The following is a 13,054-nucleotide window of genomic DNA, read 5'->3' as shown; positions in this document are numbered from 1 at the left end:
TGAGAAGTGACAGAACATTCCCTCCCATTCCTGAGCAGGTCCCCCAGGTAATGGAAGCCTGGTAAGGAACTCAGCATGGCCAGAGTCCCTTAGAAACCTGAGTTTTGAATTCTTGGTTTTATTGCCCAAGCTGTAAGATGTGAAAAGAGTCACTTCATCAGAGCACTGACATCAAGGTTGCCGTGTGCCTTCTGAGTCCATGAAGGTTAAAAAAAAAAAATGGACACGCTAGAGTTACAGACTCAACTCAGAAAGGGTTTATTGGCCAGAGCTGCAGGGAAGCCAAAGGGACAAGTCCAGGTGGGCTTCCTGCAGGAGGCGGCCAGCATGGTAGCACAGGGCGGCTTCTACTGGCTTTCATGAGCTCAGAGGCCCCTCAATCAGCTATATGGGTGTCCAGGAGCCTCTTGGGGATCACTAGAACCCAGCCGGCCCTCCCAAACCAGGAGCCCTCAATCCTGGCCCAGCTGGGCTTTCAGAGCCTGTAGCTCTCTACTGTCGATGCTGTTGCCTCCACACACGATGACCACGACTGAGGCTGGGGAAGGGCACAGGTGGCCCTCAGCCTGGAGCCTCCCCAGGAGGCCTGAGTAGATGGCAGCTAAGGCTGCCCCGCAGGCAGGCTCCACCAGTGTTCGTTCATCATCTGCCCAGAGAGGGGGATGGAGGTGGAAGGGAGGAAAGGGAAGGAAAACCAGTTAGTGCTCAGCAGGCTCTGGGCAATGCAGTTCCATGAAGCCAGCCATCCAGGCATCCATCTCACAATCTATCATTTGTCTGACCCTCTGTCCATCCATCAATCTGACCATCTATCCCTCGATCCATCCGCCTTTCATCCATCCATCCATCCATCATTAGACTGTCTGTCTGTCCATCTATCAGTGTATCTATCAATCATTGTATCATCCATCCATCCATCCATTCATCCATCATTTGACTGTCTGTCCATCCATCAATGTATCCATTAATCAATGTGTCCACCCATCCATCCATCCATTTCTATGTCATTTGTCAATCCACTGCCCATCAATCCAGCCAGCCAGCCGCCACCCATCCACCTATTCATTATCCACCTTTCCACTCACTCAAACATTCACCCATTCATTCAACAAATATTTATTGAGCACCCCCTCCCTGCCAGGCCCTGGGAACACAACAGTGAGCAAGACCTACCAGCCCCCACCCTCATAGAGTTCACAGTCTAGTGATGTAGGTGAATAAGAATCTGGCACTTGTAAGAATGGTGGATTGGTGCACAGGAAGTCTTCAGCTCTGGTGGAGTGGGGGTGGGAAATCAGAGGAGGCTTCCTGGAGGAGGTGCCATGATGGGCTGAGTAGCCCTTTAGTTACATGAAAACAATAGGCACCAGGGCCAGGATGGGGAGCCAGAGGGAAGAAGAGTTTGTACAGAAATCTGGAGGCTAGAGACAGGACACACTTCTTCTTCACCCCCACCCCTTCCATTCACTGTGTACACTTACTGCATGATTACTGTATACCAGCCCTGTGACAGGCACTGAGGATATGGACACAGGAAAATACACTCTCTCCAGGGGATCCAGGGACCCCGTGGGTTTCCAGGCCCAGGTGGAGGGCACTGCTCACTCACCCAGGAATCGCTGCACAGCGCTCACGGCTTCAGCATCCTCCACCACCTCAGAGAGGATCCTAAACTCCTTTGTACACTCCAGGGCCCGGGCCGCCACTGTCCTGGCTCCCAGGCACTTGGCTAGACTGCAGGAGTGGGCAGTGGGGCAGGGAAGGCAGGGGTGTGGAGAAGAGTTTGGGAATCAGGTCTCCTCCCCGCACAGCCCCAGCCCTCCCCAGCCCCAGGCACCCCTCCCATCCTGCAGCAGGCCCAGGGCTCAGCATTTTAAGAGTCTAGAGCAATGCCTGAGTCAGGGGCAGCACTCAAAAATTATGTGTCCCATGAATGGCTGATGAGCACACATCCCTCTGACTCTACAACCACGACTGTGCTGTTCTTGCACAGACCCCAGAAAGCCAAGCCTAGAAAATGATTCTTTCATTGTATTCATTCATAACCACTTACCGTGTCTATACCATAGCTGTATTTATTGACTGTTCACAGGGTGCTGGATGCGAGTATTTTCCTGGGGGATCTTTTGTTTGTTTTATTTCTTGGTTGCATCATACAGCCTGGCATGTGGGAATCTTAGATTCCTGACCAGGGACTGAATCCGCACCCTTGGAGTGGAAGCGCAGAGTTGTAAACACTGGGCCACCAGAGAAGTCCCCAGGATTTTCTATTTTAATTCTTACAATCTCCCTTGGAGTTAGAAATGTATGAGTCCCATTTTAAGGTCAGGAAACTGAAGTTCAGAGAGGTTGAGCAACTTGCTCAAGGACACATAGCGAGTCAACAGCAGAATGTGGGTTCAAATTCAGGCAGTCCGGCTCCAGAGCCCATGCTCTTTACCTCTGTGCTTGGGATGACCTACCTGCTGGTATTTTCCTGAGCTGGGCAGTGTTTCAGGGCCAGGAGAGCTTTTGCTGAGCTCATCAGAACTGACTGAGTCCTACGTGGCCCACAGCATGGACTCTTGTGCCAGGCTGCCTGGTTTCAAACCTGGGTTCTAAACTAGCTGTGTGACCTTGGGAAAGTCACTTCACCTCTCTGAGCCTCAGTTTCCTCATCTGAAAAATAGAGATAATAATAATAGCTAGGGGTACTTCCCTGGCAGTCCAATAGTTAAGACTCTGAGCTTCCTCTGCAGGGGGAATGGGTTCAGTTCCTGGTTGGGGAACTAAGATCCCACATGCGGCAAGGTCAAAATAAGATGAAGAAGAATAGCTGGCTCACAAGGCTGTCGTGGAGAATGAGTTAAAGCATTTCAAGTGCTTAGAAGAGAGCCTTCCAGATAGTGAGTGCTATAAAAGTGTTAGCTGCAATTATGGTTGTTGCTCTTATCCAGAACCAAGTCTGGGAGTGGAGACAACAGTGAATACGGAAACCCAAAGATAAGTAAATAAATAACCACTGTAGGAAGATGCCATGAGGGAGAACTTGGGAAGAAAACCTCCAACAACAGGGTTTGGGGGAGACTCTCTCTGGGGGAGAGAAACCAACCAGAGAGGAGGGAACCCCAGCGCTTCCGGGCAGAGGACACAGCCTGTGCAAAAGCGTGGAGGGAGGAAAGTGCCCAGCCCATTCAAGGGACAGGAAGACAGGCCAGTGGCTGGACTGGAGTGGGGAGGGGTCTGATTCCAGCCTGAGAGCTTGGGGAATGCACTGATGGGTTTAAGTAGGGAATGAAAAATTCCTGTAGATCTGTCATGCAGGATTAAGGAGACCCCATGGAGGGACTTCCCTGGTGATCCAGTGGTTAAGACTCTGCCCTTCCAATGCAAGGGGCATGGGTTCCATTCCTGCTCAGGGAACTAAAATCCTGCATACCGCATGGCACAGCCAAAAAAAAAAAAGAAAAGAAAAATTAAAAGATAATTAAACACTTAAGGACTTCCCTAGCATTCCAGTGATTAAGACGCACTTCCACTGCAGAAGGCATAGGTTTGATCCCTGGTCAGGAAAATAAGATCCCACGTGCCATGTGGTGCAGCCAAAAAAAATTTTTTTAATTAAAAAAAAAAAGGAGACCCCCTTGAGTGCTCCCACCCTCACTAATTGGGACCGAGAAGCCCCAGGACAGCCCAGCACCCCACAAATGCCCCCAGCCCACGCCTACCTAGTGATGCTGGGCAGCGTCACCAGCCTGCCTGCCTTGACGGCCGCGTTGAAGCAGTGTGTCCCTTGGGTCTCCATGGCGATTATGGGCACGTGTTGCCAGCCCACCTCTGCCAGACCAGCTGACACCCCGGCCAGGAGACCTCCGCCCCCGACTGCCAGCACCAGGGCACCAGGTGGGGCCCCCAGGGCGGCCTTCAGCTCCCGCACCAGGCTTATGTGGCCTTCCCTGTGGGACGAAGGGAGCGGGAGAGAGGGGCAGGGCTGAGGGAGGACCCGGTCCCCAAGGCTCACAGGGACACAGCCCCCCACCTCGCCATCCCCCACCCCATCCACGGCAAGGGGAGGGGAGACCCTGCTACACTTAGTTCACCCAGCTTCCACCCACTCAGTTTATCCATCCACTCATTCTTTCTCCTCTTTGTCAGCCTCCCAGGCACTTTCTCAATCCATTTCATCCATCCCACAACTTTGGAAAGAGGCAGCGTTTGTGTGTCTGGTTAAGAGCAGACCAGCATGGGACTTCCCTGGTGGTCTAGTAGTTAAGACTCCTCGCTTCCACTGCAGGAGCCATGGGTTCGATCCCTGGTCAGGGAACTAAGATCCGGCATGCCACACGGTGTGGCCAAAATTAAAAGGCAGACCAGTGTATCACTTGGAATCAGGCCAACTCACGCCCTGGGTCTGGGACCCAAGGTCTCCACCACTTACTAGCTGTGTGATCTTCAGCGAGTTGCTTGATCCCTCTGGGCCTCACTGGTAAAATGGACCGGTGAGGCCATTTCCTCATCAGTAAAATGGACATAAAAAATCCATCTCTCTTGGGGAGGAATAAATGGATTAAATGTGTCCCAAAGTACACACTCAGTCAAGGGGATTTATTCTTAGCATTTCCATCTTACACATGTGGAAACTGAGGCGCAGGGTGCTAAGACACTTTGCAGGGTCAAACAACTCAGGAGGGGCAGAGGTGGGGTCTGGACCTCCGTGTGCCTGACTTCTAAGCCTCTTCTCCTCTCTTAGCTTCAATTTTCCCTTCTCTCCAATGGGAGGACCCTGACTCAATGAGGGTCTCCCAGCACTGACCTCCATAGGGGAAGGGACACCAGCCTTACCATATCAGGGGGTGGTCAAATGGAGGGATGTTCACCCAGCCGTCATTCTTGGCCAACTCTTGCGCCCTCAGATTGGCCTCATCCCAGTTCTAAAGAGAAACCAAGACCCTCAGAAGATGGGAATCAGACAGCTACAGAGGTTGGAGCAGTGCCTGAGGTCTCCTGGATGACTCCAGGGCCTGACAGACTGGGGAGACCCCCAAGGGTGAGACCAGAGCTGGGGTGGACCCGACAGCCTCCTGGGACAACAGCAGAGCTTCTGGGTGGAGAAAAAGATGCCACGTGATTTCCGCAATTGCATGGGACCCATTCAGCTGCCAGCCTGGATGAGAACAAAGCCCACCAACCTTCGGTGCTGGGAAGGGGGAATTCTGAGCTTCCAAAGCAGGGGGTATGGGTTGGATCCCTGGTCAGGAAATTAAATCCCACATGTTGTGGGGAAAAGCCTTAGCAATTAATTAATTGCTAACTCAGTCAGTAAAGAATCTGCCTGCATTGCAGGAGACCTGGGTTCAATTCCTGGGTTGGGAAGATCCCCTAGAGAAGGAAATGACAACCCACTCCAGTATTCTTGCCTGGAGGATCCCCATGGACAGAAGAGCCTGGCAAGCTACAGTCCAAGGGATCCCAAGAGTCAGACACAACTTAGCTCCTAAACCACCACCACCACCAATTATTAATTAATTAAAGATAAAACCTGTTTGAGACCCCAAGGACTGTAGCCTACCAGGCTCTCCGCTGTCCATGGAGTTCTTTAGGCAAGAATACTGGAGTGGGTTGCCATTTCCTTCTCCTAGGGATCTTCCCAAGCCAGGGATCAAACCTGGGTCTCCCACATTGCAGGCATTTTCTTTAGCATCTGAGCCACAAGGAAAGCCCAATAATTAATTAATTGTTAATTATTACTTAATTAAAGATAAAATCTGTTTTCTAGGGATGACAGCCAGCTGGATGGATGGATAGATTTTTTTTCCTTCTTCCCAGGAAGGGAGAAGGGTTACATGTTAAGTCTGTTTCTTTGGTAGCAAAGTGAGCCAGTGACATCCTCATCAGATGATATCCTTTCATATCAGGTGGCCTCAGAGCAGTGGATGATGCTATCATGATCTTTACATTTTCTTGTCTTATTGAATGGTAAAAAATGTATAGTGAATCATACCAAGGGTTAATGAGGAGGTAGGGAGACAGATGGAGTAGGAAATGGCAACCCACTCCAGTATTCTTGCCTGGAAAATTCCATGGTCAGAGGAGCCTGGTGGGCTGCTGTCCATGGGATTGCAAAGAGTTGGACGTGACTGAGCACACACATGCACACACACAGGGAGACAGATACTCTCCTGATAATCACCAGCTTCCTGTTTCTCCTGGGTTCACACAGGAAGTCTTCTCCAGATGCAGAGAGACAAGTCAGCAGATCTCAGCCCTTAATATACATCACGTCTCACTCACCCCTCACGTCTCACGCACCCCTCAGCTTAGCCATCCTAAGGGCATAGTTCACCAAACGGAAAAAGAGACAGTCTCTCAGGGGCGAGGGAGGAACAGCCCCTCCAGCTGCTTTGCCCTTCTTGGGGTCCTTACCTTTCCAATCAGCTGAACTTCGGCCCCCTCCCCCTGCAGCCTCTTCACCACATTCACAGAGGTGCCTTCGGGGAGCACAATGGTGGCTGGGATGCCCAGCTTCCGGGCGGCATAAGCAGCAGCAATGCCCGCGTTACCCCCTGCAGAGGCAGTAGACGAGGGCGCTCTGGGCAGTTGCATTAGTCTATTGACACACTATTCTCCTGCCCGCTCCACCCCCTCCCCCCAATTTTCCTTTGGGAGCCACGCCCTCCCGACGCTTGCATGCCCCTCATTGGCCCCAGAGGTGGACACGTGATCTAGGTGGAGCCAATCAGAGAACTCAACCACCTGAAACATGATTCGTTCAGGGATGAGTGCATGATACAAGCTGGGCCAAAAAGACCAATTCATAGATCGAGGAGGCCACAGGGAAGGGATCCTCCCTTTTCACTATGGTTGGCAGGATGGTAGGAGGCAAGCTTAAAACTCCCGATGGCCATCAGGCAGTCTATATGAGAGAAGAGTTAGTGTAGAGGGAAGGCAAACCAAGAAAAGTGGAGATACAGAGGAGAGCACCCGGATCCAGCTGTGCCTGAAACACATTATCCCAAGAATTCTTTGGTTCTTGGGAGTCCGTAATTTAAACCTGTATGAATTAGGTTTCTATCAACTTACTACCAGGAGGCTTGAATGATGGGAAGGGAGCAGAACATACAAAGCAGCCATCTGCCATGACCTTGATAAGACTGGACCTTTAAGAAGAGGCCAAGCCCTGGACACCTCCTGCAGCTCCAACTCCTCCCCCTCCACCACACCCAGCCCCCGAGGATCCTCACGAAGTAGAAAGGGGGCAGGCTCACCTGAGGAACACACCAGGTGTCTGCATCCCTTTTTGGCCACCTAGGAAGACAAGGAAAGTGGGAGGGGGCTGACCCAAACAGATGTCCTGGAGCCCTGGGGGGGGGGGGGGGAATGGAGTTGGATTCTCCCCGTTGTCCTCCACTCCAGTATTCTTGCCTGGAGAATTCCATTGACAGAGGAGCCTGGTGGACTACAGTCCTTGGGGTTGCAACAAGTCGGAGCGACTAAGCACAGCGCAGCACACCACATCGTTCTCCAACTCTCGCCATCCCTCGTCCTGCCCACAGCACTCCCTTCCCAGCTCTGCAACCTCACTCCTCCCCTCCTGCCCTCACCTCTTGGCACAAATGCCCGATACCGCGGATCTTGAAGGAGCCTGTCGGCTGCACATTCTCATACTTGAGGAAGACAGGCATGCCTGCCACCTGGGACAGCGCCCAGCTCTCCAGCAGAGGCGTGACGATGTGGAAGGGCTCACCCTTGGCACATTCCTCCAGAGGGCTCTTCATCTCGGCAACCACTTGGAGGGCCTGCAGGAGGGCGGAAACATCATAGCCCAGGCGGCTCCAGCCCAGAGTCCCTCTAACTAGGACCGTGGAGGGGGAGGGGAGAAGCACCTTGGCCTGGCTCCCTTCATCCCAGGTGGCTGCCAAGCTGTGAGGCTCCGGGCAAGTATCTGCACCTCTCTGGGCCTCAGTTTGACCATCCGGTCAAGGAGATTTGTACTAAGGGCACTTTTCTTCTGTTAATGTGCATGCTACAGCGCAGGAATGGAGAATGTGGCCAATAGCAGTGATGAATGAATGAGACTGGGAGAATTCATGCAGTCATCATTCATTGATTCAAAAAAAAAAAAAAAATTCCTGAGCACCTGCTGTGTCCCAGGCAGTTTCAGGCTTAAGGGCCCAGGAGTGGACAGGTCAGAGGCAGCCCCATGTTTTAGTTGGGGATACAGAATCAAAGAATTACAACCTGGAGTGACCTAGTGGGGAGGGCACTATTATAGAGGATGGTCAGGAAAGATCCTTTCCCAGGAAAGAAACATTTTTAAAAAAATTTGTATTAAGGGGACTTCCCTTGTGGGACTCTGCACTTCCAGTGTAGGGGACACAGGTTCTACCACTGGTTGGCAAACAAAGAGCCCGTATACCTTGGGGGGAAAAAAATTAAAAACTTGTACTATGGAAAATTTAAGAAGCATCTGATGTAGCCACCACTCAGCTTCAAGAGTCATCAGCTCATGCCTGCCTTGTTTGCTTCATATCTGTACCCATCCCCCTTCCCGTATTATTATTTTTTCCACCTTTATTATTATATTTTCCTCCCATATTATTTGATCTGTAAATATTTCAGCATATAGCTATGAAATTAAAGAACTATTTTTAAACACTGTAGCCACAGTTTCAGAGCAGTATACATTTGTCCAAACTCTTCGAATTCTAACCTTGAGTAAGCTAATTTTATATCATGGAAATTATACCTCAGTGATGTTCATTTTTAAAAATGTAATCACAATACCATTATCACATTTAAAAATATTAACAATCATTTCTTAACATCATCAAATATCTGCTAAGTGTTCAAAATTCCAATCATCTCACTAAATGTGATTAACGGTCGGTTTTGCAGATGGTGACAGTTTAAGGTTTTTAACAGTTTGAATAGGGTTGCAGACAGGAGCTGTGCATTTTGGTTGGTCGAGAGATAATTTAATTTTCTTTTGATCTGCAGCTTCTCAAAGGGGAAGGGCTTCCCTGGTGGCTCAGTGGTAAAGAATCCGCCTGCCAATGCAGGAGACATGGGTTCGATCCCTGGGTCAGGAAGATCCCCTGGAGAAGGAAATGGCAAGCCACTCCAGTATTCTTGCCTGGGAAATCCCATGGACAGAGGAGCCTGGCAGGCTACAGACCATGAGGTGGCAGAGTCAGACACGACTTAGCAACTAAACAACAACAACAACAACAAAGGGGAAACTTTGAGATGAACAAGGAGAGAAGCAAGGGAAAAGCATTCCTGCAGAGGGAACAACAGATGGAAACACCGCTTGAGGGGCATGGACTTGGAGCGTTCCTGGCGCTGATGAGACAAGGGACTGGGTAGAGGTAAGAAAACGAGGCAACAAAGAAAGGTGCTTAGTCTTGTGAGAGCAGGACCCTAAAGAAGGCTGAGCAACAAAGCACTGATGCTTGCAAACTGTGGTGCTGGAGAAGAGTCTTGAGAAATCCTTTGGACTGCAAGGAGATCAAACCAGTTGATCCTAAAGGAAATCATCCCTGAATATTCAATGGAAGGACTGATGCTGAAGCTGGAGCTCCAATACTTTGGCCACCTGATGCGAAGAACCGACACATTAGAGAAGACCCTGATGCTGGGAAAGATTGAAGGCAAGAGGAGAGGGGGGCGACAGAGGATGAGATGGTTGGATGGCATCACCAACTCAATGGACATGAGTTTGAGCAAACTCTAGGAGATAATGAAGGACAGGGAAGCCTGGTGCGCTGCTGTCCAGGGGGTCACAAAGGGTCGGGCAAGACCGAGGGACTGAACAAGGAGAGGTGAGCAGCGATGTTGGGGAGGGCGTTCCAGCCCACAGTGAGGAGTTGGGATATTATTCTTTCTACTTGCAGATGGGAAGCCGCTGGGAGGTTTGAAGCTAAGATGCGGGTGAGTGAGTGAGTGAATGAACCAGTGTGAAACGGCAAGAAGCAGAGAGGGAGGAAGTTAGAAGTGAAGGAAAGTAGAAGGATTTTTTGTTTGTTTGTTTGGTTGGTTGGTTTTGTTTTGTTTTTTAAGGAGCAAACGCTGTGTCCCTTTTATTTTTCTTTTGGGAGGGAAAAGCGTTGGGCAGCCTCCTTGCAGTTCCACTAATTGCCACCAGGAGGAGCGCATCAACCTCCATCAGCTACCGCCAGCTCCAAGCTTCTAGTCCACACTTACTAAGTCAGGGCTGGGCTCTGCACGTCAGAGGGTCCTGGGTCTCTTATCCCTGGATTTGACTCTGAGTCCTTGCTGGGATGGCCTTGAGATTCCCCAGGCAGGGCAAAGCCTGAAACGCTTCCACCCAGTTCCATCCAGGGAAATTCATGGCATTGGGGGAGAGCAGCCTGTGGGCCACCCAAATCCAGCAGACCCAGTCCTGGGCTTCAGCTTGGCTCCAGAGCCCAGTAATTTGAGTTTGGGGTCAATCAGAGGGCAAAGTTATAAACTAGCTATGAGTTCCTGGCTGTGTAACATAAGCAAGTGTCTCAACCTCTCTGTGCCTGTTTCCCCTCCTAAAATGGGGATAATAACATCCCAACTCACAGGTTCAGTTCAGTTCAGTTCAGTCGCTCAGTCGTGTCCAACTCTTTGCGACCCCATGAATCGCAGGGTGCAGATTTAACCACTCCAGTATTCTTGCCTGGAGAATCCCATAAACAGAGAAGCCTGGCAGGCTACAGTCCATGGGGTCACAAAGAGTCAGATATGACTGAGCGACTCAGCACAATAATAATAACAGATATCCTTTGTTGAGTCCCTATTATGTGCCAGAAATTGGCTGAGTCTTTTGGAGGTGTCCACTACTTGGGGTCTTTTAACAATGCTAATATGCTCATCCTTACTCTAGAATGTTTACAAAGCCCGAACCTAGGAACTGGGGATACCATGGTGAACAAAATAGACATCTACTTTTGGAGGGGACTTTATAGTCTTACAAAGGGATAATGAAGATCCCACATGCCACGACTAAGACCCAGTGCAGCCAAATAAATAAGTTAATTAAAAAAAATTTTTTTTAACCTGACACCTAAAAAAATAAGAATGAACTAACCACACAACAAACTGGGAGAAGAACTTGGGCATCACAGGATCACTGTGAGGGTTAAGCGAGGCCTTATATTAAATAATAAAGACATCAACTCTGCCTGACGCACAATAACAGCTAATAGTTATATGGGACTTACTGTGAGCCAGGTACTATGCCAAGCACTTTATAGTAATTACAACAACTCTGAGATAGGTTCAGTTATTAACTCTACTTTATAGACAATGAAACTGAGGCTCAGAGAGTTTAAGTATTAATAACTGGCCCAAGGTCTCACAGCTAGAAATGGCATGGCCAGGATTCCAAGTCAGGCAGTACAAGTTGGCATCTGTGCCCTTCCCACCATGCTGTACTTTCTCTTTTAGAGTAGCATTATTTTTATGATTAAAGATGTGAGCATTTAGCACTTGACCACCGGTTGTCTTTAGAAGCAAATGCTCCTGGTTCAGTCCTCAGGCTCCCCCAGTGCTCTTGGTTAGACTGCCCAGAAAAGAACAGCAGGCATCAGTTAAATGAACGAGTCCCAAGTTGCCAACAGCCTTATCAAGCCCAGACGCCCATGAGGACACCTGCTACACCTATGAATTAGGGTAAAGACCAACTAGCTACCTTTCCCACCTCCTTTGTCCTTCAGGCTTTTCTCCAGAGGCCGCCTGGGTGACACTCCACAGCCAAATCCTTGATGCCAGGGTTGGGGAACCTCACCACCTCTTAGTTGCCAGAATGCTCAGCCCCACCACCCTGTGAGGAGAGTGGGCTCCCCAGTCTTCAGGGTCCTGGGCCCCCAGCCTTCTGCTGCCAGGCAGACAGGCCACAAGAGCCCAGAGCTGAACCTTTGGGAGGACTTCGGACAGCCTCACTCTCCCACTTTCTGTCCAACCACCTGGGACTTGGCTCCAGAACCTTCCAAGCAAACCTCTACTCACATTCACAAATGCACACAGAGTCGCAGGGCCCTATTTGGGCCCAGACCCACTTACCTTCCTTCCCAACAGTTCTCAGACCAGCTCGGGCCCAGTCCACTGCCCATCAGCCTTCCTGGGCACCAGCTGTGCCAACTCCCTGCAGCCTCCCGTGGTGTTGGCCCCTCCCCCGTGTTAAAGGAGTAGCTCTCCACTGGAGGAAAAAGGGGACCAGACCAGCCTTCACTGCTTCTCAGTCTGGTGTCCCAGACATGTGATGACCTAGCCCCATTTCACAGATAAAAAACCTGAGGCCCAGAAATGGAAACTCACCTGGCCAAGGCCACCCAACCAGCAAGGGTCACCCTTTACCCCTCCCTCTGGATCGCCTCTGCTGTGACACAGACATGTCCAAGTCCAGTGCTTGTCCCAAATGCCAAGCCACTTCCCCAGGACCACTGTCAAGGTCAGCTTAGGCCTGAGAAGAGAAAACAAGGATAAAGAAACAATTACTATCTGTCACATGAGAAAGGCATGTTTCCTTCTGAAGTTCCTCCTCACCTCTGACATTTTATGCCCAACATTGGGACTCAAACAATTATTTGTTGTTCAAATGAATAATTCTGACAATCGATTCATTCATTCTAAGAATATTTATCGGACACCGACTCTAGGTCAAGCCCTGGGACCATTAGCCTCAAACAAGACAGCATGTACCCTGCCCTCAAGAAGCCCCAAAGGGGGACTTCCCTGGTGGTCCAGTGGTGAAGGATCTGCTTTGCAATGCAGGGGACATGGGTTCAATCCTGATCAGGGAAGTAAGTAGTTGCCTCATTGCAACTAAGTCTGCACACTCTGGAGCCAGTGTGCCACAGTTAGAGAGGCCATGCCCCGAAACCAAAGATCTCGCATAATGCAACTAAGACCCGATGCAGCCAAATAGAATAAGTAAGCCCCAAGGGACCACTGAAGAGCAGTTGTGATCAGTGCTGTCAGATGTTGGCGGGAAGCGGGGAGGGCCAGGGCTGTGGGTGCCCAGAGCAGGCACCTCACCTGGCCCCTGGAGGCCGGGAAGGCTTCCTGGAGGAGGAGACTGAGTGAA

The 13,054-nt window shown here is 50.4% G+C and overlaps 1 protein-coding gene across 2 annotated transcripts; it reads right to left on the bottom strand.

Annotated features, from left to right (window-relative positions):
• Positions 1 to 234: 234 nt before the first annotated feature.
• Positions 235 to 12,203, bottom strand: SDSL (serine dehydratase like). 2 transcript variants are annotated; one of them, XM_043439816.1, is made up of 8 exons: positions 12,031 to 12,203; positions 7,581 to 7,775; positions 7,245 to 7,284; positions 6,403 to 6,542; positions 4,822 to 4,910; positions 3,708 to 3,935; positions 1,610 to 1,734; positions 235 to 646 (listed from the first exon to the last, which is right to left on the bottom strand). In XM_043439816.1, the coding sequence occupies exons 2-8, from the start codon at positions 7,752 to 7,754 to the stop codon at positions 453 to 455; spliced, it is 990 nt and encodes a 329-aa protein (XP_043295751.1). In that variant the 5' UTR covers positions 7,755 to 7,775; positions 12,031 to 12,203; the 3' UTR covers positions 235 to 452. The 2 variants fall into 2 exon arrangements, with proteins under 2 accessions (XP_043295751.1, XP_043295760.1); XM_043439825.1 differs by lacking the exon at positions 12,031 to 12,203 and adding an exon at positions 11,660 to 11,835.
• Between the last annotated feature and the right edge of the window lie 851 nt (positions 12,204 to 13,054).

The sequence above is a fragment of the Cervus canadensis genome, chromosome 1, assembly GCF_019320065.1.
Source record: "Cervus canadensis isolate Bull #8, Minnesota chromosome 1, ASM1932006v1, whole genome shotgun sequence".
NCBI classification, from domain to species: domain Eukaryota; kingdom Metazoa; phylum Chordata; class Mammalia; order Artiodactyla; family Cervidae; genus Cervus; species Cervus canadensis.
Note: the sequence above shows the minus strand (reverse complement) of the source record. Positions and strands in the feature narration are given on the sequence as shown.

Excerpts from the sequence above, each read along its gene's own strand:
- SDSL (XM_043439816.1), bottom strand. The coding sequence starts at position 7,754 with ATGAAGAGCCCTCTGGAGGAATGTGCCAAGGGTGAGCCCTTCCACATC. Across the intron at positions 4,911-6,402 it reads AAGTTCAGCTGATTGGAAAG|AACTGGGATGAGGCCAATCT; the intron begins GTAAGGACCCCA and ends GTTTCTCTTTAG. Across the intron at positions 647-1,609 it reads CGCTGTGCAGCGATTCCTGG|ATGATGAACGAACACTGGTG; the intron begins GTGAGTGAGCAG and ends CTCTCTGGGCAG.